The 27,281-nt window shown below is 56.9% G+C and overlaps 1 protein-coding gene and 1 long non-coding RNA gene across 2 annotated transcripts in view; one reads left to right on the plus strand and one right to left on the minus strand.

The window, feature by feature from the left end:
* The window catches only part of LOC109318496, a 98,544-nt gene that overhangs the window by 8,198 nt on the left and 63,065 nt on the right, over positions 1-27,281 (minus strand). The window contains exon 3 of the long non-coding RNA XR_002103264.1: positions 12,987-13,076. This is a non-coding gene — a long non-coding RNA (uncharacterized LOC109318496). The remainder of the gene's footprint in view (positions 1-12,986; positions 13,077-27,281) is intronic.
* On the plus strand, positions 2,689-6,574 carry TMEM39B (transmembrane protein 39B). The gene is made up of 6 exons (XM_019547801.1): positions 2,689-2,768; positions 3,240-3,370; positions 3,781-4,117; positions 5,195-5,382; positions 5,795-5,915; positions 6,289-6,574. Exons 3-6 carry the CDS (start codon positions 3,788-3,790, stop codon positions 6,523-6,525), a joined length of 876 nt encoding a protein of 291 aa, XP_019403346.1. The 5' UTR covers positions 2,689-2,768; positions 3,240-3,370; positions 3,781-3,787; the 3' UTR covers positions 6,526-6,574.

Consider the following 27,281-nt stretch of genomic DNA (forward strand, 5'->3'; position numbering starts at 1 on the left):
GGGCGCGGGGCTCCCCCTCCCCCCGCCCCGGTCCGCCCCCGGTCCCCGCGCCGTGACCGCCGCTCGGCCCCGCAGGAGCAGCTCGGGCCCGGGCCTGTCCAGCCCGCCCCTGGCCGCGCAGACCGTGGTGCCCCTGCGGCACTGCAAGATCCCGGAGCTGCCGGTGGAGCGGAGCGTCCTGTTCGAGCTGCAGCTCTTCTTCTGCCACCTGGTCGCCCTCTTCGTGCACTACATCAACATCTACAAGACGGTGTGGTGGTACCCGCCCTCGCACCCGCCCTCGCACACCTCGCTGGTAAGGAGCCCGCCACACGCCTCGAGGAAACCGGCGTTGCTTTTCCTGCGCTCGCGGCCCTGGCGCCGCTGTCCCGTTGCGCCGCGGCGAGGCGTGCGCTTCGTGACTGTGGCAGGGGCGTGCTGGGGTCAGGCGCGTCCTGGCTTCTTACCCTGGCTGGGAAAATGCCGCGCAGCTGCATCCAAGAAGGCAGCTTTCCTGACCTGCTCTCCCGGCACGGTTCGGTACCGGCTTTGCACCCAGTTCATCGAAACAGGAGTCTTCTCCCTTGTTTGCTCTGAGGGCTGTACAGCTGAGCGAGCAAAATGTGCGGCCGTTTGAACCCCGAGCCTCCAGGCATGGGCCTGCATGTAGGACGTCTGCCAAAGGATTTAGAAATACCTGAAGCCTTGGGTGCGGGTGGAGGATGTTTGCCAGTACGGTTCTGGACTCTTGAGTTTGGAACTAGTTTTGGCTGATTTGGCCTCAGATACAAATTTTAAATAAAAAAAATGTAAAAAAAAATTGGAGAAGCGAGCTCTGTTGTGAGCATGGGGCCCATCTGGCTTCCCCCCAGCAGCCTGGCCACTGCGTGCATCTTGACAGGGTTGCCTCCCGTTAAAGATGCAGGTGTCTGGAATCGGTCCCGTTTTATGCAGACCAGTCCGGTGGTGCTGGTAGATTTCTCAGTGAGTCTTAGGGCAAATTTTAGGCACCCTGACACCAGACATGTTGGGGAGGAAGGAGGAGGAATGGCTTGGGTGACTTGCCCATTGCCTGTGGATTTTCTGCTGCCTGTCAGAAAATAGCGAAGTTCCCCTTTGGTCATTGCAGAACTTCCATCTCATCGACTTCAATGTGCTGACGGTGACGACCATCGTCCTTGCGCGCCGGCTGATCGGTGCTATTGTGAAGGAGGTAAGGGCACAGATCGGTGAGCAGTGTCTCCGCTTGTCTCTGTATCTGGGGCACAGGAGGTAGATGAATGCAGCAAAGTGGGCACAGAGCAGCAGTTCTCAACCAGGGTAAAGCAGTGTCCGGGGGTGCCGGAAGATCTTTTTAAAGGGTGTCACAGATGTGGTGGAGTACTAGCACAGTTGGGTCTGCAAGCACCTACCTGTGTTTCACAAGCTAAACCTGGAGATTTCCTGTAGGCATCTACCATGTCATCCTGCCCTGCTGCTGGCTTTTTGAGTGCTGAAAAATTGCTCGGGTATTTTTATGCAGTCAAAAAACACATGAAAGCAAAGAGCTGGCATTTTGCAAAGGGGGTCTTAAGTCTAATGTCAGGCACCTTGAGTGTAAAAAGGCTGAGGCCCTCTGGCCTGGGGCCTTATTCAGGGCAACATAGCAGGCACCAGTAGTGGGAGCTGGTGCCAGGTGTTGAACCCAAAAAGTAGTGCTTGGCAACGAAAAGGTAGGGACTGTAAGTACCACTCCGTATCATTTTGGCCTGACCAGTTATAACCTCAGGAACAAAGGGAGGAGTGGAAAAGCAGAATGGAGGTGGTTGGTGAGACTGGGAGGATTTCTGTGCTGGTTTGTAAATTTGAAGGTGCAGTGAGGCCCAGGATTATAGTTCAGAGTGACTAGAAAGCTTGTGTGCCCCTGAAGCTTCTGCCTTTCTCTTGCCCTGTTCTCAAAGCCTATGAGCTCAAGCTGTAACAGAGCCCAGGCACCATCTCTTTCAGCATGTCTCAGTCCTTTCTTGCCATGTGTTCCCTTTCCAAATCCCAGCGTGTTTTGGACCGCAGTGACTCTGCTCTCTTCCTTAAGGAAAATTCGGTGTTTGGCTTCCTTCACCTTTTCCCCTGCTTCTAGTCAGAGGAAGCTGCCGAACTCAGCAGGGTATATTCACAGGTAGATTCTGCTTCAGAGTCTTTCTGCAGGAAGGCAGAAGCTGGAGACGGCGCTCTTTTCTCACTGTATATAGGGGAACAGGCTGATCCTTGTCTTCAGGCTGATGTTGGTGACCTGTCAGGGTACCAGCCTGCACAGTTGTTTGGTTTTGGGCAAGCTCTGGGTAGATGCTGATCTACACTGGGCCTGTCCCACCCACCGGCAGTACCTTGAGGTCACTGCTTCTGCGATAGCTTGGTGCTGACTTGAGTGTCATGCTGAATCACTGCTTGGACCCTCCATTTCCAGAAGAAGGGGAGGTTGTTTGACCTGGGGTTGCAGTCTCCAATGAGGTCACAGCGCTTCTCGGGGGGTGTGGGTCCCACTGACATTCCCTTGGAAGAGTTGGGCTTGCTGCAGAAGTGGGTGCAGTGGCTTCACTGGGACAGACTGGGAACCACTGGTAACTTCTGTCCTGCTCTGCCTCCTCTTCCCTGCAGGCTTCACAGAGTGGCAAGGTCTCTCTGCCACGCTCTGTCCTCCTGGTGATCACTCGTTTTGCTGTTCTCACCGGGACAGGCTGGAGCCTGTGCCAATCAATAATTCACCTCTTCCGGACCTACTCATTCCTCAATCTCCTGTTCCTGTGTTACCCGTGAGTATCTCATCCCCCCAGCTGAGCTTTGCTGATGAATCCTTAATGCCGCCTCTCCGATCAAACCATGTTCAGAGCCCACATGGGGCAAGATGAGGCTTGAAAGCAAATGAGCTCTTGACTGCCTTGCACTTAGTTTTCTCTTTCTTGACAGATCATAAGGACCACATGGAGTTAGCTTGAGGCTTGGGTCCTTCCCTGAATATCGCAGCCTTTCTAGGCATCGGCCAGAGTGTGCCCCTTGGCCAGGATCTCTGAAAAGGCCCTGCCTTGAGACTACTTCTTGAGCTCTCCAAAAAGTCCCATTTCTCTCCAGCTTGCCCTGGGCTAGTGCATTTCCTCAGCTTCCCCCTCCTTGCGTTGATCAACTCAGGCACCTTTTCCCTGTCTTGTATTAACTACAACTCTGGAGCCAGCTCCCATTTCCATTCCAGGAGCAGAATTGCTTCCCCGGTCCATTTTCCTTGCCAGGTGGAGAGCAGGGGAGGGCTGAGTGCTGTGCGCAGATGTGGTTCAGGTGTAGAATGGCCCTGTGCCACCATAGTGAGAAGCATCTGCTGAAGGGCTGGGCCTTACCTCCACCACCTCTGAAGGGGTAAAAGGTCAGTGACAGTGATTGGAGGTCAGAGATCTGAGTTGGGGGGGACCTGCAGGTGACCCTGTGAGCATGGATAATGCAGAGATGGAAGAGTTTCACATGGCTGCTGGTGCAGATCATGAAGGACCATCTTTTTGGCTACTGGAACGGGTCCCAGCATGAAGCTGTAATATCATTTGGAGCTTGGCAGCGCACATCCAGAATCTGCAGGGCATTTTAGGTGGACCTAACTGCATCCCTTGCCAGAAACCTCCAGTAGATCTGTGGCCTGGTTGGATCCTTTTAGGAGTTGCACAGGAATCAGCCTTGAAAGTCCTAGACATCATGCAGTGTCTGGCTAATTCTTTCCACTGTAGGGAATGGCTTGGGACTGGTACTGCTGTCACAGTCTGTTCACCCATTCTGCTCTTCCAGGTTCGGCATGTACATTCCCTTCCTCCAGCTGAACTGTGACTTCCGGAAGACAGGCCTCTTCTCACAGGTGGCCAACATTGGCCCGCGAGAGACGGGAGACATGAGCTCCCGGGGCAAGGACTACCTGACAGTACTGAAGGAGACATGGAAGCAGCACACCAGACAGATGTACGGGATGGAGGCCATGCCCACCCATGCCTGCTGTCTCTCCCCGGACCTGATCCGCAACGAGGTGGAGTACCTGAAGATGGACTTCAACTGGAGGATGAAGGAAGTGTTGGTGAGCTCCATGCTCAGTGCCTACTACGTTGCCTTTGTGCCAGTCTGGTTTGTGAAGGTGAGTGAGGGCTGTGAACTCTGACTCCATGTGCTCCTCTTGGGGTTTCACTTGACTCCTTTTTGTAGCTGTGGCCAAACTGGATGCTAAAGCTATGGGAGATGTGAGGTTGTAACCAAGCAGGTCTCGCCCTCTGTCTGTAGAGCAGGTGAGATGACTCAAAGGGCTGTTCTGTGCACAGAGGGGGCTGGGGGACATGTCTTCTCAGGGAACTAGGCTTATTTAGTCCAGAGAAGAGGAGACTGAAGGGGGATTTAATAGCAGCCTTCAACTACCTGAAGAGGGGTTTGAAAGAGGATGGAACTGGACTGTTCTCAGTGGTAGCAGATGACAGAACAAGGAGCGGTGGTCTCAAGTTGCAGCAAGGGAAGTTTAGGTTGGATATTAGGAAGAATTTTCTCACTAGGAGGGTAGTAAAGCACTGAAACAGGTTACCCAGAGAGGTGGTAAACGCTTCATCATTGGAGGTCTTCAAAACCCAGCTAGACAAACTTTGGTTGGGATGATCTAGTTGGAATGGTCCTGTGTTGAGCCAGGGGGTTGGACTAGATGTGACCTCCTGCAGTCTCTTCCAACCCTCTTTCTGTGATTCTACAACTCTCTGCATTTTGCTGGCAGGATGTGGAGTGGAAGGCAGGTTGATTCCCCAAGAAATAAAAGCTGGGACCTAACAGACCCCACCAGGTCCTAGCATGCACAGTGCTTCCCTTGACTTGGGCAGTTGTGTGCATGTGTGTTCGTGGGCCAGTAATCACAGTCACGCTCCCTGGAGCTGAAGAAGGGAGGAGGCCATTTTGTTCATACCAGTGTTTGGTTAAGGAGTCTCTTGTGACCACTCCAGGATGGGGATGATGGGGACTATCTCCTGTCCTGCAGTCCTCTGGGAGGTGGATTTTAATAGAGCTCAGACCACTACAAAAGAAATACTGGCTCTGGAACCAAGAATGGAGCTAGGAGCAACACCCATGTGGGTGCAGCTCCTTGGCTGCTAGGATGAGGCCCAAGTTCATTTGGCCAGGTGCCCCGTGCCTCGACTGCCCTTTCACAGCAGGTCTGGCTGCTTCTCTCGCCCCCCAGAACACGCAGTACTATGACAAGCGGTGGTCATGCGAGCTCTTCCTCCTGGTCTCCATCAGCACCTCTGTGATTCTGATGCAGCATCTCCTGCCAGCCCGGTACTGCGACCTTCTCCACAAAGCCGCGGCTCACCTAGGCTGCTGGCAGAAGGTGGATCCGGCCCTCTGCTCCAATGTGCTCCAGCACCAGTAAGGAACTCCCCGGCTCGGGACAGGCAGGGGGTTGCTCTTGGTGTGCACTGCCTCAAATGGGGCTGAGGCAGGGAGTACATCTGCCATACACCCAGTGGAGAGATATTGTTTCCCTTTGCACTTTGCTTAGCAGCAGGTGAAAAGCAACCAGATCTGCCTCCTGTGTCTGCTTATAAACCTAAGTCCACAGGAGCAGGAGCTATCCTGGCCCCATCCAGCTGCCCTGAGCGGCCCCTTCCCTGCTGTGGTAGGTGTGCACTGGCTTAGTGCAAATATTGTGCCATCAGAAATGACTGCCGTCCTGACTCTGGGTGTAGTGCCAGCATCCCCAGCTGAATGGGTGTGGGTGGCCACAGCCAGCCCTGGTCCAAGAAGGGGCTGAGAGAAGACCTGCTGGTTTCTCTTGCAGGTGGACGGAGGAGTGTATGTGGCCTCAGGGGGTGCTGGTGAAACACAGCAAGAACGTGTACAAGGCCGTGGGCCATTACAACGTGGCTGTGCCGTCTGACGTTTCGCACTTCCGCTTCCACGTAAGCTGGCCCCCTCCTTTATTCGAGTCGGTTACGGTTTCAGTATCATTGGTGTCCACAGCTTAAGCTAGATGAATAGAGAGTTGCTGAGTGGGGGCAGTTACTGCCAAGGTCAGACAGCCAGGGCTGAGACAGTGACAGTCTTGTACCTCTCCTCAAGCCCGCCATCTTGGGCAGCTTTCCAGAAAGGACCCAGGCATACTGGCCCTCAGTGTGAGAGCACCAAAGCCCTCCATTGAGAGAGCAGTGGAGATGTGCTGCTGTCTCTGGAGGCAAGAGCCTCCCAGGGCTGCGTCGTGCTATGTGTAGAGCACTCTAGGTGGAAAGCCTGGGTTGCCTGCCCTGCCTTACTGTGTTTTTTTTCCTCCCCCAGTTCTTTTTCAGCAAACCCCTGAGAATCCTGAACATCTTAATCGTGCTGGAAGGAGCCGTCATCTTCTACCAGCTCTACTCCCTGATTTCTTCGGAGAAGTGGCACCAGACCATCTCGTTGGCTCTGATCCTCTTCAGCAATTATTACGCCTTCTTCAAGCTGTTGCGGGACCGGCTGGTGCTGGGAAAAGCCTACTCATACTCGGCCAGCAGAGACTCAGAGCAGAAGCTAAACTGAAGCACTTGGTCTGCTCCAGCTTGTTACAAAAAAAAACAAAACCCCAAAACAACCAACCTCAGAGCTTTGTATTTTTGTTACCACTGCTTTTTTTTCTTTGATAACTGATGTAATTAAAAGGAAAAATCATATTTTTTTACTCCCAACCACTGTTTGCCTGGTTGCTGTGGCCAGATTCCAAAGCTTCACCCCTCTCCTTTGCTGTCCCTTTCATGACTACATGCCATCTGTCTGCGAGGCAACAGACTCGGGTGGCTGAGGCCTTGTCTACTGGAGGTTGGACTTGATTAAACCAGGCTTGGGCCCTTGAGGTGGGGCAGTGCTGTCATGCAGGTATTTCTTTCGGCTCCATTACCTGTCTCTGAGCTGCAACCTGACTAAATGCCCGTCAGCACTTCACCACCATGTCAGGGCAGTTCCTGTTTAATCAAGACTCAGCTTCACCTCATTAAAAAAACCCTGTAGCTCAAAATCCAGGCATGCCTGCTTGTCTCCCTTTGGGGCTCTGTTCATGCTGTGATTCCAGCCACTTTGCTCTGGTTCTTCTGCTGCCTTCTGCCTGGGCTGTAGGCCTCGCCCAGGCTGGGTTGCAACCACTGTAGGTTGGAAATACTTGGGGAGAACAGGAGTATTCTGTAAAATACATCTTGATTTGAAAAACCATGGCTTGGACCCTCTGCAACACTCACTCGGGAGGAGCAGTGCCTGGAGCTGTGCAATAAGGCGTGTGTCGACTGGCTCAATGAGTTTGTGATTCCAACTCCATGTGGTTGTACAGGAAGAGCTGCTAGGATTGGGGGGAAGTGGTTTGCACCCCAAGTTTCTAGGACAAGCAGGTTACTAATGAAAGAAGTGCTGCAAGTGCTTGTAATGTCAGCCAGTCTGGATACCAAACCTGTGTTTAGCCATGCCTAAACCCATCCTCCTTCCATAGGCAAGTGAGTGGAAGGTGAGCAGTGAGAGCTTTGAAACTGCATTCTGCTTCCAGTCACCTAAAAACCTGCAAGGGAAAAGTGTTACTAGTCTCTCGTGACCTTGGATGACAGTCTGCCATCTGGAACGGGAGTGAGCAGAAGAGTGGGGAAGGGGCTGTTCAGAGCCATTCAGTAGCAGGGACTAACCTGGAGATGGGAAAGCCTGGCCTTTTCAGTGACACTGCTCAAGGTACACGTTCCTGGGTGCTGTGCTGGCACAGCCCTCGCTCAGCAGTCATGGTAAACTGAAAAGCAGGTTCTCACCTCCCACAGCAGAAAAGGGAGCCCTGACATCTTCAAACCAGCCCCTGCAGGTCACCTTTAAAAGTCAGGTGGGCTCGCTGTCCTCGGCCCCCAAGGCTAGGAAGGGCTCTCCACTTTCAGCCACGTGGTTCAGAAGCAGCAGGAGGCTGCAGATGTAAGAGCCAAGGCAGGCCCAGGGTGCACCCCCATGAGCTCAGAAGAGTGGATCGCAGTTGCTGTAGCTACGGACTGTGATGTGCCCACTCCAGAGCAGGTTAGCCCTTCCTGGCCCCACGGTGTGGGCAGTTCAAGTCCTGCTGTTCTTATTGCCCTGAGAGATAAAGAGCTTGAGCAGGAGGAGGTGTTTCTGGGGATATAGACTTGGGGGTGTCACAGGTTGGAGACGGTGGCAGGAGTGTGTTGAAAGGCTGTGTGGGGGGTGTAATAATGGTGGGCTGGGGCGTTTCTGGGAGATATACATTGGGAGATGCACTGGAGGCATCGGATGTGTTGGTGTTTCTGGGAGATATAAATGTGGGGGTGCTGGGTGTTTCTGGGATACATTTGGTGAGGCATGTTGCAGATGAGTTGGAGCAGGTGTGGGGGCATGTTGGGGTGCTTCTGGGAGACAGATGGGGGGTGTTGGAGATGTCTCAGGTATGGGGGGGCGGTATGTCTGTTTCTGGGCAGATGTTGGAGGGGGTGTGCTGGGGGCATGTCGGGTGGGGTGGGGTGGGATGTGTCAGGGATGTGTTTGGGGTGGCATGTTGAGACTGGGAGATACAGATGGGGGGTGTCGGGATAGTAGGTGTGGGGGGGGCCTGTTGGAAGGGTGGTGGGGATGTGCCTCCCTGGGGGGATACAACTGGTGGCAAAGGCGCATCTGGGGGGGTCTGGATGTTTGTGGGGAGCTGCCTGGGATGTGACAGCATTGAGGTCCAGCTGTGTGCAGCTGGAGGGAGGGGGGTGCAGAGACGGGTCATATCTCTGGCAGGGTACGGATGTAGGAGGCGGGGGCATGTGGTTCCTGAGACTGTGGATGCATGTGGCGAGGGGGGGCAGGCAGGGAGGAGGCCCTGCAACCCAGTGCCCCGCTCCCACTGCTGGGAGGCCCAGAAAGAGAGCAGAGCCTGAGCAGATGTCCCAGCTCTCGGGGGCAAGCTCCACTCCCACCCCTCTTCCAAGACCCCTGTCATGCAGCAAAAACACAGAGCTGGCTATGACCCCCACCCCCCCGGGCCTGGATCCCCATGTGCTGGGCTAGACAACAGCCCAAAGGCAGGGAAGGGAAGGGGCCACAGCTCCCACTTCCTGGCGCATGGCCTGCGTGCGCTGCCTTTCCTTCTGCACCCATCTGTGCAGCGGTCGCGCCCTGCCACTAGATGATGCTCCCGCCCTGCGCTCGCTTCACGCCATACTTGGTTTATCCAGCTGCTCTGCCTGGGGAGAAAATAACTCTGCAGCTGCCTGGCCCTGGCCCCAGCCCCAATGGGCTAGCAGAAAACTTGTGCCGCATGGCCAGGGGCCAAGCCATGTGTGGCTGGGGGATCTGACACCACATCTCATCCTGACAGGACTCAGGGCTGCTGGAGGGGGGCACATACCAGCGAAGCCTCCCTGCTGCTCCAGTGCACCAGGAGCTGACTCCTGTTGCAGGGCCTGTGGCCATCCTCAGGAGACCTGTGCTCTGCTCCCCTCCAGGGCACGAGGGATGAGTCTGTGCCCTGCTTGCCAACAGGGCCCAGGCGCAAGCCAGCCCTAGCAGGCAGCCGGGACCAGTGATCTCCTCCCGCCCACCTCGCAAGCCCAGCAGCAGAAAAGGACTAGCACCATGACGTCCCCCATCCCCAGGGGCCAGACATACTCTGTCCTGGCCTTGCCCAAACCCAGTACAGCCGGTTCCAACACTGGAGCCCCGGTGCTCCCAGTAAAGCCTGCACAGCAGCAACCCACGCACTACCAGGAGGCTGGGATGGAGCCCAGGTCTGCCGCCTGGCTCCCGGAGCACCGCAGGGGCCGGCAAAGCCTGGCTGCAGAGGGCTGTTAACCGCCGGCCCAGCACGCCTTACCCCCCCGCCGGCTCCGAGAGCTCCTGCCAACTATCTAGGCCAGCGGAGCACCATCTGTCCCAGCAAGATTATTGCCAACGGAATAAGAAAGGCCTGAGCCCAGAGATTAAATATTTAATAGCACGTCTGTGCCACGGGGAAGCATGTCCCTCCACGAGGGGAGGCAGCTGAGCAGATGTGGTACTTGCGGCGTGGCATGGCTGGTACACAGGGGGTCCCAGAGCCTCAGTCCTGACCTGTGCAGCTCAGCGGGGCTGAGAGAGCCCCGCTCTGGGGCCTGCAGCTGGGGCTGGGCTCAGCATGTTGGTGGCCACAGCTACTCTGGCAAAATGGCTGATTTCTCCTACCTGCTGCACACACACACGCGCAGCCCTCGATCTGCGCGTGCTCAGGGCACGCGTGGGAGCCGGGTGTGTGCATGGCCCTGGGAGGGGGGAGCGCAGATGCACACGACGGCTCCAGGCCAAGCTCTCAGCTTGCACCAGCCCCACAGCCCAGCTGCCCCATGCCGCTGGGAGGAGCAGAGCCACCGGTTCCTCCCCAGCTGCACTCAGCCCTGGCTCTCCTGCTTGCCCCATCCCACCCTGTCCCCGGGAGCATGCCTTGTGCCCAGTGCTTGCTGGACTCCTGGCCCAGCAGAGGGGCTTGGAGCCAGGGCTGGGATCTGCCTCTGGCCAGCGGCTGCCCCGTCCTCCAGGGCTGCACCAACATGCCCCACACTCCCCCCGAGAGCCTCCCGCGGCTCCTCTAAGGCTAATGAAATGGAGCAGTCAACGGCTGCTGGATGGTGCAAAGCCAAGCCTGGCTGTTTCCACAGCAACAGTCAGGCTCTGATTTATTTCCAGGGTAATTAAAACCGCCCAGAGCCGTGCACCAGCTCTGGGCCACCCCTGCCACACACACGCCCTAAGAGCCTCGGACGGCCGAGCCGGCTGCACCTCGCCAAGGTCTCGCAGGAGCCTCCGGCCCGCCCCAGCCTCCACAGACAGGGAGAAGTGGCAGTGGACCATGTCACCCCATCTCTGCTTCCCCCTCACCCGGCCCCTGGGTCTCCCTTGCCTCAGTGCCCCCGAGACAGGCTAAGCTGCACGCTGGGCTCAGTCCTTCTGACCCACCCTGCAGACCCAACAGGCCCTCGAAGGCCAATTAAACATGGCAAAGGAGAAATTCCCCCCCTTCCACCCCACAGATACCACCTGCCTCCGGCTGAGCACGCCACTGGGGGCCGAGCAAGGATGATGTCTAGGCTAGAGCTGTGGGTGCTGAGAAAAGGGGCCCCTGTCCTGGAGGGCACATTGGTTAAAGGACTAGATCAAGTCTCTGGTTTCTCCTGTGTCCAGGACGGGGACTAAGACCTCGCCCTCGGCCCCAGGCTCTACCATAAGCCGGAGTTTCACCCTGGCGCATGTGATGAACAGGTCTGCATGACCCAAGGGTGATAGATACCAAGCATATTCCCCCACCGAGCACTCGGAGAAGGGATGCAGGGTGTTGGGGCACTTCTTTGTGCACTCCTGGCTGGGCTGAGCGGCAGGAGACCAGCCCGTTCGCCCCTCAGCCGGAGGGAGGGAGATGCGGGCCATGTGCCAACAGGGTTCCCAGGCTGGAGAGCAAGGCAGCTGGGCCGGTGGGCACCACCGGTGCCCGGGCAGAGACCCCAGCACACAATCAAGGCCCACCCACTGCCCCAAGGGTGGCAGATCAAGCTCACACTGGCCTTTGCCCAATAGAAGGTGGTACCTGGTTGGCAGCATCCAAGTGCATTGCACACCGGCTCCAAAGGGCTGTGCCAAGCCCCCCGGCCATGGGGGCAGGCAGGGGATGTGACAGGGGCAGGAGGTAACTGCACATTCCCAGAGGGCTCAGCTGGGGTATGAGGCACATAGAAAATGTTCTGGGGTCCATAAAGGCCCGTCATGGTCAGGACCTCAGCTTTATGTCCCATTAATGGCCATGCTGGGAGACGAAGGTAAGGTGTCCCCAGCATGAATCACTAACAACAGGCTTTGACAGTCTCCATCACAGCCACCTCTGGGAAGGGGACCACTGCAGCTCACGCAGCAGGCCTGCAATGCTAGTCTTCAGGATTAGTGCCCAAGGCTTAGCCCCTGGGTATACGAATATGTGGAGGAGGGAAGAAAGGGCTGGAATTTCACACTACAGTCCCCAAAAGGGCACACTGGGGTTTTGCAGTCCTATGCCAGTGGTTCTCAACCTTTTTAGACTCCAGGCACCCCTCGGACAACCCCAACTCATTGCTTTCACTGGCTTCTCAACTATAGGAAAATAATAGATATTTGCAAACGTGAATATAGATAATAATAATAATAGATATTTATACTAGATACATATATAGATATTTGCAACATTGCTGTTGCAAAAAACTCTGAATGCCTGGGACACTCTGGGTTCCTATTCTCTGTCTGTGGCCTTACCTTGGGAGTCGCACGCATGTGTTTGCACACTTCACTGTGCTAATAGTGCACAGCACACTCAAAAGCTCATGAGACCCAAGGGTGCTTAGAAAATCCCTCCTCTAAGCAAACCCTAGGCTACATGGGAGTCCCTGCTGCTGGCACTAGTGGGCAGCACTCTCCCAGTGCTCAGCACAAGGCCAGGGGCTCTGTCAAACCAGGCAGGGGAGAATCACTGGTGCTGCAAAGAAGGGCATGGAGGAATGAGCATGGAGAGGAGGGGTGGAGGGACAGCGCAGGAATGCAAAGACCTCCAAGACAGGCCAAGGGACCAGCGCGGACAGACCCAGGGGCTGAAGATGCAGCTCAAGGTGGGCTGGCCCAGGGCCAGGTCTGAGCAGGGCAAGGGACTCCCTGCACGGGGTCATCAGCTGAAGACCCCAGGACCTGCCTGGAAGGAGGGACGAGGTGGAGCAGAACCCCTCTGGCCCCAGAGACACCAAGCACAGGAGAAGCACAAGTGACAGAGCACAGCTTTCTCTGTCTCTGCCAGCCGGCAGGCAAAGAAAGCCTGAGCCCAGACTCTGCCCCGCAAACCTTTCCAGTGCGGGCTGAGGCGAAGCTGCAGACAGATGAGGTGGATGTAGCCAGCAGTGTGTGAATAAACAGCTTCAAGTGAGAGGAGGGAAGACACAGACTGCAGCCCCCGGTACGCGGCAGTGATCTGCCCACGTCAGCCTCCTCACCCCAGATCTGCCTACCTGTGCAGAGGATCCCACCCTGTTGCAACTCAGTCAGCTTGGTGCCTCCTGCTTGACAAGGACTGCCCCTTGCCAGTCCCCGGGAACAACCTGGAGGAGAGATGACGATGCAACAGATGAAGCCTTCGAGTGACCCCTCACAAGAAGAAAGTGAGGCGCAACCCGCGACTGCTCGATAAATGCAGCCCGCAGGCCACAAAGAGCTGCAAAAACCTGGCAAGAAAGCAGGGGGGGCCTCTAGGCTGCCAACAGACTCTCTTGAACAGTAAACTGCCCGGGCTCAAATTCTGGGCTTGAGAGAAGGATCTAAGATCGGGGACTTCACACCCCAAACCTCCTAAGCAAGGGCTGGCCTGGATGGGACAATGTTTGCGGACAAGCGTCCCAGAGAACCTTGAACAAGATAAATGCTAGCAACAGCCCATGCAAAAAGGTGGGCATGATCATAGGAGCATAGGAAAGTGGGGCTGGATGGGACCTCAGGGGGTGACGCGAGTCTAGCCCCTGCTCCCTGTCTGAACCACCCCAGGTAAGGGGTTGTCTGACCTGCTTTAGAGCCTCTGGCACCTCTCTGGGCAGTCTGTGCCAGCGCTTCCTCACCGCCACCCTTAGAAAGCTCTTCCTAACGGCCAATTCGATCTCCCTTGTTGGCCTGGGCGGTCGCAAAGAATAGCCTGTCGCCACCCTCTCTGTAACCACCCTCCAGGTATTTGTGGACCCAGGACTGGGGTGGTGCAGGGGTTAAGGCACACAGGTGACAGCCCTGAGGTGGAAAGGTGGAGGCCATAAGCAAAGCCCTCACGGCACAGCTTGAGTCTGACAAATCTGCAAATTTGGCTAAACCCCTTGTCAGGAGGACACGTAAAAGGAAAGGAAGGATCAAATCTCAGGCTTCTTATCTCCAGACCAAATGACCCCCAGTCTTTCCTCCCATGCCCTCGAGTTCTCATCTTTTTTGATCCTTGACTCATGGTGGCCACCTAGTCTGTGCAGCACACGCCACCCTCCACCATGAAGCGCTAGAGGACCAGGTTTTAAAGCTAGACAAAAGCCTTCCCCACCCCACACAGCCCCACGCCAGGACACCCAGAGCAACCACAGCCCCACCTCAGCACCCAAACGTGCTGACAAGTCAATACTCTCACTACACAGGAAACCAGGAGGGTATTTCCCCCTGATCACGCAGCCTAGGTTGTGTTTGGGGACCTTCCAACTGCCTTGTGACAGCAAAGGATAAAGCATTGAAGAGCCCCTATCAGACACAGGAGCCACGACTGCCAGCTGGGAATAGGAAGCGGGTGATGCCCAAAGTGGGGGAAGGAGGACACCCCCAGAGGAAGGACCAGGGCACTGCGTGGTCTAAGAGGCAGCCACCCCAAAGGATAGGGTCTAAAACCCTGGGATGCTCCCTCAGTCTATCAGAGCTGGCAAGAGGAGCAACGGAGCTGCGGGACCCCGCTAGAAAGCAGGAAGAGCGCTTCTGGGGGCACCAAACCTGCCATCCCTGAGCCATGATGCCCTTGCGCGACTATGACTGGAGTCTTGTTATTTCGGCAGGAAGGCCTGTCCTGCCTGGGGCTCACCGCGAGCAGCTATGCCGTGTCATCGAAAAACTAGCCTGTGTTTTGATTTTTGGAAGAAGGAAAATGGAAGAAGCCAGGGAGGGGGCTGGGGGAAGGGGAAGAGGCAGAGATGCAGCAAGGAAGAAGAGGCGAAGGGCTGGTGTGCTTTGGCTGGACCAAGCTTTAGATGGCAACAGGCAAGCACACCCCCAGCCCAACCACCCCCGCCAGCTTCCCAGCCCCCAGAGCACCTCTTACTGCTGCTCAGCGTGTCCCACGTGCACCAGCGAAGGCCAGGGCTCGGCAACGGGTTGGGACGGCCGTTCCCTTTGGCTGCTGACAGCGGCATCAGGAATTTCCTGAGAAGCAAACCCAGCGTTTGGTTTCTACAGCCCCCTGCGGTGCATAGGCTCGACCTCCAGCTGTGCTCCTCTCCTGGAGGGCAGAGTCTGGACAGCTCCGTGCCCGGTCAGAGCCAGGCCCCCATTCCCCCTCTGGTCCTCAGCGGGGTGCTTACCACCGCCCGGGGCCAACAGAGCGGCATGCTGAGGCCACCGTGCCACACAGGGCCCGGATGGATGACGTGGTACCGGGATGCAGCTCAGCAGTCTGGGCACTGAGGGGTCCCAACCCACCCGGGTTAGCACGACTGGCAGCTCCCGCACAGGAAAACCTCGGGTTAGTTAGGGGGAGCACAGGAGGGTGGCAGGTCACGGCCTGCCGTGGTGTGGGACCACAGGTGGGAGGTGCAGAGGCACGGTGGTTCAGATGCAGAAGACCGAGCTCCCTGAAAGGGGCGACTGTGTCTCAACAGCACTTTCTGCAGGCTCCTCGGTCTGCCCAGAGCTGTTTCCAGCTCAGCAGGAGAGCGTTGCCCCTGGCTGGACTCAGCATCACAGCCAGGGCTCAGGGCACTCCCGAGCAGTGACCCGCAGCCCCGAGGCTTCCCTGCCCAATCCAGCCATCTGCAGCCCATGGGAACCAGGCTCCTAGCACCGCGGTGGTCTGGCCTCGCCCGCACTTGGCAGCCCGACCGGCCTTGCTCCAATGTGCAGCGAGCGGAGAAGCTGCTGCTTTCTTCCAGGGTCCCTCCAACCCCGCCCCGGCTTCTCTCCCCAGACAGAAGTCGCTGAATTTGCAATTAGCTTTCCCAGAATGCTTGGCCCCGAGCCAAGGATTTGGAGGAAACGGAGCTGCGTCCTGCAAACCGAGTAGGCAGGCCTGCTCTTCCCCTCCCCTCCGGCCCGTCTCCTGTGTGTGAACCTGCTCCGGCGCACACACTCGCTCGCACAGCGGGCGGGGACTGCTCTTGGGGAAGTCATTCCTTTGGCACCCCAGCTCCTCGGTGGAGGAGTCCCCTCCCCGGAGCCGAGCTGCAAGCCGCACACCCTGCCTAGATCGGCACAGAGGCTGCCACGGGATGCATTTTCCCACACTCCCACACATCCGTGCCGAGGGGCTCAGCCTTGGCCCCTCATTCCCAGAGCGCTGGGACAGAGGCCTACGAAGCCAGGGCTACCCCCCTGCTTCCTCCACCCTGCTGTGTCTGGAAATCAGGGCTATTTGCAGGCTTTGTTATGCTCCTTTCTCTTAACAGAAGAACAACTGGACAAGAAACCCTTTTCCTGGGCATGGGCACAGCCCCAAAGTGCCCTCGAGCCCTCTCCGCTGCATCCCTCTGGCATCCAGTGCCCTCTTGCAGGAACCAGACATGTGCGAACCCAGGACAGGAGCCAGGTCCTGCCGTGCTGAAGTTCATTGCCGCAGTCCAGCCAGGGACTCTGATCTTTGCTCTGTAGCTTCTGGCAGGCCCCTGTCCCCCTGCTGCCAACACCGGGGTGCCACGAAGAGGAGCCCTGTAGGGCGAGAACCAGCCTGGGAGCTGGGTGGCCGCCACAAGGAAGCATCCCTGAGCCTTCAAGGCTGAGAGATCCCCTTTCCCAGCGCCAGGATCTTTTCTGCACTGCTCACATCAAGCTGGCACCTGCTTCCCAGGACCTCGAGCTTTCTTTTTCGTCCCGGGTTAGAATCAGAGAGAAGTGGGGCGGGAAGGCACCTCCGGAGGACATCTGGTCCAACCGCCCGCCGGGGGCAGGATCAGCCCTATCCAAGCCATCCTGTACAAACCCACTGTGAAACTCCCTAAACCGCATGGTCAACCCTGACACACGACACAAGACGTAACACCCGAACCTGCCACCGGTACAGCAGCAGCCCGCGACGCCCAGTGTCCCGCTGCTCTAAATTGTTAATATATGCTCCAACTATCCCAGGAAGAAGGTGGCACCCCCCACTACAGAGGAAGGCAAAACCTCCCACTACCCAGACCCATCTGACCATGGGGTGCAATCCCTTCCTGACCCCCAAATGTGGCGATGGGTCTGACCCTGAGCACAGGAAAATCAGGGCCTCTCTCCAAGACAAGCCCAGCCAGCTGCTTCCCTCCGCGGACGCAGACATTGTTCCACTCGCAAAGGCACCCTGGAAAAACGCCTCTGCGCCGCGGCTCCCCCTCCCCATTTCCTCAGCGGACATGAGGCCGGGTGCTGAATTGAAGCCTCCGAGCCTGATCTCAGGAAGGAGGACAAGTGTCAGAGCAACAGACTCCCCCCTTCCCCGCCTGTCTGGCCTGCCCCTGCACTGAGACAGCTATATATAGATCAAAAGGCCTGCGATTAGCAAAGGGAAGGGGGGGGCAATGTTAATTTAGCTCTTTAGCTGCCTGGTAAATGAAAAGCCGGGGATCCCAGAGGCATGGAGAGACCAGCTGCGCAGGAGGCTCTGCCCTGGGGCAGAGAGGGGCTGCCAGAGGAGGCTGGCACGGGGTAGAGACCCTTTCTGGGAGGTGGACGGTGGGGTACCAGCGGCTCCCTCCGTCCACATCTTCCAGCCTCGCCGCAGCGCCCTCAGCCTGCCCGTGGAGACTCCCCTCACCACGAGCCACCTTGCCCCAGCGCCCTGCTCCAAACCCCAGCGGCTGTGAGCTTCCTCACAGCGGTGTGGTGACAAAGACAAATCTGAGACGGGGATGAAAGCGCTGGAAAGGTGACGGGAGCGCAGGCACACAGTGCAAGCTCTGTAATGGGCACGTGAACCACAGTGGTCACTCGACAGGTTGTTAGCGGTCCAGTTATAGACATATTTGCAAAAAAACCGCAGTGCCCCGACGCTGTCAGCTGGAACGCCCGGCGCGTGGCGCACCGCCACTGGTGTTTCCTGAACATGGCTCAGCAACCGAACCCGGGGGTTTTGCTACGGGGCCGCGCCTGGCCTGGGCGTGCAGGCTGCGTCTGAAGGCATGGCCCACGGGCAGGCTTCAGTGCACCCAGATCCGAGCAGAGCCGGGCGCTGGGTACCCGCGGGGCGCGTCGTGCTTCCAAATGCCCCGGCTGGGCTCCGTCTAGACTCCCCGCCCTGCCCGGGAGGGGATTTCTCCTGCTCCCAGGAATTCCCCTTTGCTTCTGCAGCCCGAGGAAAACAAAGGAGTCCGGGCCTGCCCTTGTCCCCGCTCGGCTCCTGTTTCCATGTCAGGCTATTGACACCCGTTCGGGGGGCCGAGGAAACTTTCCAACCCCTGATTGGCTGCCATGGAAACCACAGGAGTGGCTGGCCCGTCCTCATGGGAACAGCTGTCGTCAGACCCCATCCCCCAGATTGGGGCTGGGGGGGAGGGGGGGCGATGGGTGGGAAGCAAAATGAGTCCCTGTTTAAAAAAAGGGAGGGGGAAAAAAGGATGGAGGGCAGGATGGAAAGTGGGGGCTTTGCTCCAACACCCAGCCCCTTTGCAAGGGGGAGCCACCCCCGTGCAGGCGTGCGCAGCCCCGGGGCAGCAGGGGGGGGCTGCTGGGGTGCAGAGAGCTCAGACCCTAGCACTTGGCAGCGAGAGCGGTGGTGCCAGGCCTCCGGGGCCAAACCCCACTGCATTTGTTCATACTGGGGGCAGCAGGCCCAGCAGAGGAGGTGCGATGTGCAGATCGAGCTACCCCGGAGTGACAGGGGTGGAAGGGAGCAGGGCAGCTACGCAGACAGACCCCAGTCCCCAGTCGCGGTGGCTTGCGTCTTAGGGCAGCTCCGTGCATCTCGGGCTAGACACCCCCCGTGCTTCACCCTCCCTAGGGACAGGCACTGCCTCCCAGCCCAATGTGGGGTAAGGCCAGCCCTGGAGAAATGGGCAGGCCAGCCCTGAGTCCAACCAAGGCCCCAGCACCACTCTTCCTGCCCTAAGCATCTTTCCGGGGGAGCAGGAAAGAGAGCTCCTCACGCTGCTCCAGGTGCCCCTAAAATACTCCAAGGCCAGGACTCAAAAGCCAAATGCCAAGAGCCGCAGCCCTTGGATGGCACCTGCTCCTCATGCTCGGAGGGATGATGGAGCCTTGTGAGCGCTTCAGGAAAGCAGAGCTACAGCCAGAGCATCCCTCCCACCCCCGAGAGATGGTGGACCAGACCCCTGCCCTACAGGACAGCAGTGCTCCAGGGACATCTCCATAAACCCACAGCTTCTCCAAGGTGAGAAGAGTGAAGGTAGGAGGCAATTTTCTTTTGTTTAAACGAGCCTGGACACGGAGGGAACGCTTTGGCTACCAGCCCGGCACAGATGAAGCCATTTGGCAACAGCTCCTCTAGGAGACTGGGCCCTTCCACACCAGCTTCCCTTCATGGCTCAGTTTGCTTTGGCTGTCCCCGTCTTAGGTCCCTTGCCAGACAATGCCAGGGATGCTTCAGGCCTGCCCCAGCTCCCTGTGGGTGCCAGGCCTGGGCAGAGAGCACGCTAGCTGCACTGTGTTTCAGAGCAAGCTGAGAATGGCAAGCTCGGTGCACGCTTCAGCTCCATTTGAAGCTTGGTCTGAAGAGGTGAGAGGCGACAGCAGCACCTCCCCTTTGCCCTGTGCTTGGCACTGAACAGCTTGTGCCCTTGGGCTCAAGCATTTGAAGCTGCAAGACGGGACAGGATCTAAAGGCAGGGTCCATTTTGGTCCTGGATCTCACTGCCCCACCCCAGAGCTGGCTGCCTGCATGGGCTCATCTGAGCTGAGCAAGGAGCCAGCAGTCCCTCCAGACCTGCTCTGTCTGGAGTAGGGCTCCGTGCAGCAGGGCCAGCAGCTGTCATGCACTTGCCCCCAGCCCCAAGCTGCCTCTCATTCCTTCCTGGGGGCACAACGGTCCTCTCCCAGCCCCCAAAAGCCTGCAGCCGGCCCCCACCCAGACAGGCCTTGCAGCCAGGGTTTGTCAACACCAGTCTGCAGCTCTGGAAGGGCAGGAAGCCTAGGGAGCAGGGGTGGGTGTCAGAATGAGGCGCGGGAGATGCGGGACTCAGGCATGGGATCTAGGGCAGACTCCCTGCTTGCCCTGCAGGCTCCTGGGACTGGGCCACGTAACTGGGGTCCCACTTGCTGGGGAACACGTAGGAGGAGGGGGCTTCTGTCGCATCCGGCTGGGATCCCACCAGTAGTCTTGCTGCAGCCTCCAGCAGGAACAACCACGGCAGCCCCGAAGCATCCAACGGGAACAATAAGACTAGCTCGCCCGGACCTGACCCTGGCTTTCTTCCCACCCTCACAAGACCAGGTGATGCACCTATGGGTTAAACCCAACCTCACTGACCCGACATGCCAGCACCACTCCCAGAGCAGCCATCAGGTGAGGACATGCCTCCTGGCTCATGCTGGAGGGAAAGCAGAGAGAAAGCAGGAAACATCCTAGTGACACCCCTGCTCCTTCCCCAGAGCCGCTCCCTCTCGTGAGCAGAAACGGGCCTCTCCCGTGTAGGGTACGCTGGATACCCAACCCTGGCTTGGTGCTGTTCACTTGATCCCCATCAGGCATGTTTCAGTGGCTTTTATGAAGGGCCAGGTCACGTGATGAGCCGCCCCTCCTGGCACCAGCCCAGCCAGCCAAATCCGCTGGCAACCCAGCCCCGTGGCTGCGTTGTAAATACTGCAAGAGCGAGCCGTATGCAGGACAGAGAGCAGGAAGGGGAGTCGCGCCCTCCCACACACCAGCGGGTGCACCCGGCAGCTCTCCTTAAAGGATCAGCGACCTGTTTCCAACCCGAGACCGGACCGTTCAGGCAGGGCCCTTAGCGAGGGGCTTATGTTGCCATCCAAGTTATTAGCCAGACCTCCGCCTCTTGCACCCCCCAGGAGAACGGTAGAAACACAAGGTGGATGGCAGCCTCCCGAGTTGCAAGGGCCTTCCTCCCCGCTCCATACAGCCAGCCACATCTCTCTGCAGCAGATACGTGGACACCCGCAACACTGGGAGAGCATCACCAGCAGAGCCAAAGTCCACCCTCCAGGCCTGCTGGTTCAGTAGCACTTGGCCTGTTATCTTATCTCCTTCGCTGGGGCGAACTGTTTATATTCAAACACCTGCTGAAGGGCGAGGAAGCCCAATCCATCCTATCACAACCCCGGATGCTCTGGGGAAGATGGGTGGGGATGGAGGGGCAGCTAGGACTGAATCCTGAGTGAGCTGCTCTGACTCATCTCAGTCCCAGAGCCCTGGTGACTGCATTTCCCGCAGGAGGGGTCAATGAACGGGCCACTCACCTTGGAGGTTAAAGCCCAACCTCCCCCCCCACCGCCCATACACACCCTCCATTGTGTCAGGATCCCAGTGCCAAGGACTTTGCATTGCACTGCAGTTCCACCCCCGCTCAACAGCAGCCAGTGAAGAGGTGTGTGCACATGCGAATGCACATGTGCATGCACATACATGTGTGCATGATGCTCCCCTCCACGGGCCCTGCTCATTCCTTCCCCTTTGCCCACTGGTCTCAGTTGGAGGGGGGTGGTAGCCTCTGGCTGAGGTCTCGGAGTGGGGGAGACATTGCCCCAGCAGGACCAGCTGAAGCACCAGGTCAGTGCACACCTACACGATGCGCTTGCTCGCACCCTCTGTCAGCGCCAGACACTTATCTACATAAGCTCCATGAGGATCCCATGAGAGCCTCTCACCATCAGCTAAACCATCAAGCTGCTTTTCTCCCACCTCCTGCTTCATACAAAATCAGGGGTCCCCCTTCACTGCCGGGGCAGTTTTAGGGCTCCGGGGCTGCGAGCTTCCCTAGCAGTGCCCAATACATCGCATCTGCGGGGCAACTGCAGCACATCCACAGACAGAGAGAATTAACTGGAGAGGTCAGATTCAGGTTGTTCCAGTGGCAACTTCCTTCCCGGCAGGAATCCCTGATGAAGTGCTAACCCTCATCTCCAAACCAGTTTGTTTGCACAAGCATTAGCTGATCAACCTTGTGACCGAGTGCAAATAGCTGCAATTCCTGTCCCAAGCTCCTTTAGGCTGAAATGAAATAAAGCATCCTGTGGACACGCCTGTTGGCACATCCATCCTCTGACACCTGAGGATGAGCTAAGCCTTGGCTTCTGTAATCCCTGGAGACGCTGGGAATCAGACAATCGCTGCTGTCTGGGAGGCCCCGGCTAAACCTAGAGAGAGACATCAGTCACTGAGGCTGAGCAGGTTAAGAAGCTAGCTGGTTCTCACGCTGGGAAGGGTATCGACCACCATCTGTGGCCTGGACTGCCCAGCCAGCAGAACAAGACACTCATGATGCCAGCAGGAGGGGCGGAAATGGGTGTTAAACTGTGCGGAAAGTGGGGATGGCAGCGTGCATTGTAACACAGTCCCATCGCCTCCGTTCTGTAGGCACCGGACAGGGACATCAGGGACCTGGTTCTATTCCTAGACGTACCGTGGGATCTTGTGCAAGTTGCTGGCATTGCTATGACCCTCTGCCCTGCATACAGCGGGTACATGCCACCCTGGAATAACGCCCTCCCAGGCTTACAGGAGAAGAGGAAATGCATTCAAGCTCGTCAAAGGCTGTAGGATCGTGAGGTGGGGCTGCTGCTGCCAAACGTAGCCACCCAGGAGGAAGGGAATTTGCTAGTGGCATCCGACAGGGTGCAGTTAGACTCTGACCTCTGTCTAGCTTGTTACATCCGATGTGTTTTCAAAGTTGCTGCAGACAACCCAGCGGCTGCAATGGGTGTGTCGGCTGCAAGCTGGGAGGAAGAGAAAGGAAGGGAGAGGGGAAAGCTGAAGGCTGAATAGCAAGAGAATGAGCATCCGGACGTGAGGTCTGCCAGGCCATGAACAGGCTCCTTAAGGGAAGGGGGGAAAGCTCCCACCCTGGGATTAACCGTGGTCTAGTGAACATACTGCACAGAGCAATCCAAGCCCAGCTGAGCAAGACGGACTAGCTAAGGCTTAATGTAATGCCTTTCCTCTTCTGGGGTGCAGCAAGAAACAAGCTACCTCTCAGTCCCCGGGGAGCTGTGGGAGCAGGGGAAGAAGCCTTTAGCCTGCAGAGAAAGGAGCAAGATTTACGGAGAGGGGCTTTTTTGCTCTTAATGGAAGGATGTGTCTGGAGAGGGAATAAATCTTATCTCTGCAAATCATTTCTGAATCCAATCTCTGGCCAGATTTTTAATCTTTTCCTGCTGCGCTGGGCATGTTATCCCTGCTGATTACTGCAGTCTTGATTTGTTGGGTGGGGGCGGGGAGAGGAGAGATAAAGTCAGGGATGCTGCTGGAGCGTGCATGTGTGTGTATGTGTGCGCGCACGCACACACACGTGTATATGTATGCATGGCTATGCGCATGTGCCTATGCGTGCGTATGTGCTTGCCTTCTGCTCAGCCCACTGCTGGAGGAAACCTGTAAATCTCCAGCTGCCTTTCCCGAGTGTTAGAATTTCCTTCCTTCCATTGAGAGAGGACCCCGAGGTTAGAGCCCAGGTGCTGGGTCATCAGCCCCCAAGCTGTCACGGCACAGATGCAGGAGAATCACTGAATCTTTTGGCGGAGAAGCTGCGGATACACAACTGGTGACATGTCCTCCAGAGACGGCGCCGCAGGACCACAGCACCCAAGGGAGATTACTCTGCTGTGGGTGGGGGATGCACAAGGCTTAACTCACACTGGGCTGGGTTCCTGTCTAAGCTTCAGATCCTATGGGGCATCAAGTCTGAGCCCAGGGGGTTGGCAGCCGAGCTCTCACTGGACACCCCAATGGGTCATTCCAGTCCCTCATCCCTTTTGCACGTGCTTGTGTGCAAACCAGCCCTAAGAACCTCCGACACGTCCCCAGGGGCCAAATTCAGTCCTGACGCAGCCCACAGAATCCACTCTGTTTGCACCCACTTCTGCCAGCAGAGGAGGAGACATCTCATGGAGGTTGTGGCTGCTCTTTTCTCCCCCGCCCCCCTCAAGCAGGGCTGCCAGTCCCTCTCAGCGAGGCAGCACATGGTCTTGGCTGACTGGTAAGTGCTGTCATGACCCCTGTCTCCATCCTGCTCCTTGACCCCTGGAGGTCACCAGGCTGCCTGCATCCTATTACCCTGAAACAATGAGGCTCACAGGGGCTGTAGCTAGCTGGTAGAAGGCAGCCAAGCAGCAGGAAGGAATGATCAGGAGAGAAAGCCCCTGATGGGACCCATGATGGCAGTAGCATGGCAATGCCCAGAGGCAGACAGCAGGGCATCATGCTGCTGAGGGCTCTGCATGGCTCCAGCTCTGTTTCTGGGGAAGGGAGGAGGGTCAGGGTGCCAGATGGATCATGCTGTGCCAAAGGGAGAACCTGCACACAACACCACATCTCCTCCCCCATCGTACCCATGAGCCCGCAGCTGTGACAAGTCGTGCAAGCGGCTCTGCTGACCTTGGAGGCTGCAAGGTGATGGGTAGGGGGCTGGGAGGCCCAGGCCGCCAGGGGCCTTCACAGGTCGATACCAACATCTCAAGTTCCACCTGGAAAGCTTCCTGGAGGCACCGCAGGCTGGGACGCACTAGTGTAACGCAGCCATGGCAGGGGCGCTCCTCCCAACCCACTGTGTTGGTCAAAGTCACAAGGAGGGACCCAGGCCCGTAGACACAAATGAACACCGCCGACATCCAGCCCCTGCTTCCCCCCGCCACACGTGAACGGAGCACCCCACAGGAAACTCAGGAGTTAGACTCAGTGAGCTAAGAGCAACTCAAAGGATGCAGAAATGCCACCCAATTTAAATGGATACTGGGGAGGGCTGAGGCTGGCCAGGACACCACAGCTCTGCGGGAGGACTCAAGCACGGACCCCTGGCAGAAATCACTGGGCTTGCCATATTCTGCAAGGATCACTCTCAGACAGAAGTTGTCTGGGCCTCAGAAGCCAGCAGCTCTGGAGATACGGGATGGGGTGTCTGGTCAGTCTTATTCTAGAAAGGCAGGACCCTTGAGGAGAAACGCGTGGGCATCCCTGGAGAAACAGCAGCTTCCTGCACCAGCTGCAGAAGTGCAAAGAGATACTGGGCCTTTCGTTCCATCCAGTCCAGAGTGCCGACTGGTTTGGGCTCTTGCAGAGGCGCACACAGCCTAGCATACACAATGGACACCACTGCTCCGGGCACTCACACACATGCAGTGTCTGTGCAAGACACACGCACACAACCTCAGGGAGGCCCGTTCCTTGCCGAGGAACCTCAGCAAGTGCTGCCGGTGCCAGGTCGTGCACACAGCAGGGCTACTTTCCCAGTGCTGAAGGCTGGCCTGTTCCTCAGTTCAATCAGCCCCAATAAAAAGAGCCATTAAAGGCTAGTAAATCTGTATCCACCACATGCCTTCCTCAGGGTGAAGCTGATTAACTGAGTGGAGAAATGACTGCCAGAGCCGAAGTGACAGTCTGCAGCCAAAAAGGGAAAGGGCAGATGCGCCAGTTCCAAAATGCCCTGCACCCAGCAAACTCTTAACTCAGATTCCCCAGTAGCTCAGACTCTCCCCCCTGGGATATAGCCCCTTGAAGGTGAAAAGGAAAAATCACTGGGCAGTCTCATGGGTGTTCGTTAAATAATAACACACCTCCCACCCTGGGTAACGGCACAGCCTTCGTACAGACGTACGGCCAACCAACGTGGCCTTCTACTTTCCATAAACCAGGGAAATGAAATGCAAATACCCTATGTGAGCACTGTATGATGGTGGAAAGTGTCAAAGGCTTGGGGACAAGGCTTGGGAGAGGCAAGGAGACAGTTTTACCTGCACCACAAAAGGAGTCACAGGCCCACATGATGGGAAAAAACCTTACTCCCAGCCAGGGCAGCTGAGAAGCACAGGCCACGGAAGACAGACCTCTCGGCGCCCAGGAAAATAAGGATGGAACAAACCCCATGGGGTTGGGGCCGGGAGGCTCTCAGGTCACAGACATCATGCCCTTGATGTTCACACAATATTGTAACAACCAATGTCATCATAAACCAGCTTGAAACTCCATCTGGTTAAAGTGCTGCTTTCGTTCCTGGGATGCATGTGTTGTGTGTTGGCAGGGGGTGGAAATCCATGCAATCACAGGGCTGGAAGAGACCTCAGGAGGTTCATCTAGTCCATCTCTCTGTTGAAGGTAGGTCGTTCCTATCTAACTTCTCCCAGATGATGTTTGCCTAAACCTGCCCTTAAAAAAGGCATCTAGTGATAGAGATGCCATGGTCTCACTAGAAAGCTGTTCTAGCACTTGAATCATAGAGGACTGGAAGGGACCTCAGGAGGTCACATCTAGCCCAAGCCCCTGCTTAAAGCAGGACCGGCCCCAACTAGACCATCCCAGCCAAGGCTTTGTCTAGCCAGGTCTTAAAACCTCCAAGGATGGAGAGTCCACCACCTCTCTGGGGAGCCTATTCCAGTGCTTTACTACCCTCCTTGTGATAAGGTTTTTCCTAATATCTAATCTAAACTTCCCTTCCTGCAACTTGAGCCCATTGCTCCTTGTTCTGTCATCTGCCACCGCTGAGAACAGCCCAGCTCCATCCTCTTTTGAACCCCTCTTCAGGGAGCTGAAGGCTGCTGTTAAATCCCCACTCAGTCTTTGCTTCTCAAGAAGGACTAAAGCTATGCGATCCCTTCTCCACACTAAGGCAGACCTTGCCTGCTGGGAAGTAGTGGCTCTCACCTCCTCCACATCCCAGACGCTGGGTCATTCTTTGCTTTGCCCTCTCCCCTCGCTTTTATAATCGCAGAACTCTCACAAACAAAAGGACAAGAGGCGCTTCCAGCCCCCTTTCCCCGCTCTTCCTGGGCTGGGAAAATCCCATGTTTCTCATTCACCACCAATCTCGGGAGTTTGACCCAACGTGACTCCTTACCCCGCGTCTCGGCAATGTCTCTGCCGAGCTCCAGCTGCTCCTGGCCTTCCATTTACTGGTTCCACCATGGAAAGTCGCCCCTTTGGACCCACCGTTGTTAACTGCTTCCCAAATAGCCCTCTGCTTTCCCCTATCCATAAAATGCCCAGAAATGAAGTCGTCTATACTCCTGAATTTCATCCCAGTCGTGTTATTCCAGTCCTGGAAGCAACCCAGATCTGTCTGTCCGATAGCCCAAGTCTCCTTGGTTTCGGAGAAGCGTTCTAGCTCATGTCACCGACAGATGTTGGCAGCAGGCTCCTATTTCATTTACCAAGGTTATTAAAGAAGATATTATTAAGCAGGATGGGTTCCCAGGTTGACGGCCGAGCAACTCCGCTAGTAACCTTGGCCCAGTGCCATCTCCTCTTGAGCCAACGCTTCGCCCACCTGAGAATTTCCCCGCTAATCCTCATCTTAGCTAAGAGCTTCTCAGAGGGCTCCACAGCAAATCCTTCACCGAAGTCTGGATTGAGGAGATTTACCGCACCGCCTTTCTCTAGTCCTCCCTGTGTGGGGCTGGGGAGCCTGGAGAGCTGACAGAGCAACCCCAGGCCTGGC

The sequence above is a fragment of the Crocodylus porosus genome, unplaced genomic scaffold (genome assembly GCF_001723895.1).
Source record: "Crocodylus porosus isolate Cpor-Errol unplaced genomic scaffold, CroPor_comp1, whole genome shotgun sequence".
NCBI classification, from domain to species: Eukaryota; Metazoa; Chordata; order Crocodylia; family Crocodylidae; genus Crocodylus; species Crocodylus porosus.

Bases quoted from the DNA above. Each gene is read 5' to 3' on its own strand.
- TMEM39B (XM_019547801.1), top strand. From the start codon at position 3,788: ATGTACATTCCCTTCCTCCAGCTGAACTGTGACTTCCGGAAGACAGGC. The intron at 4,118-5,194 runs GTGAGTGAGGGC...CTCGCCCCCCAG, and splicing joins TGCCAGTCTGGTTTGTGAAG to AACACGCAGTACTATGACAA. The intron at 5,383-5,794 runs GTAAGGAACTCC...TTTCTCTTGCAG, and splicing joins TCCAATGTGCTCCAGCACCA to GTGGACGGAGGAGTGTATGT.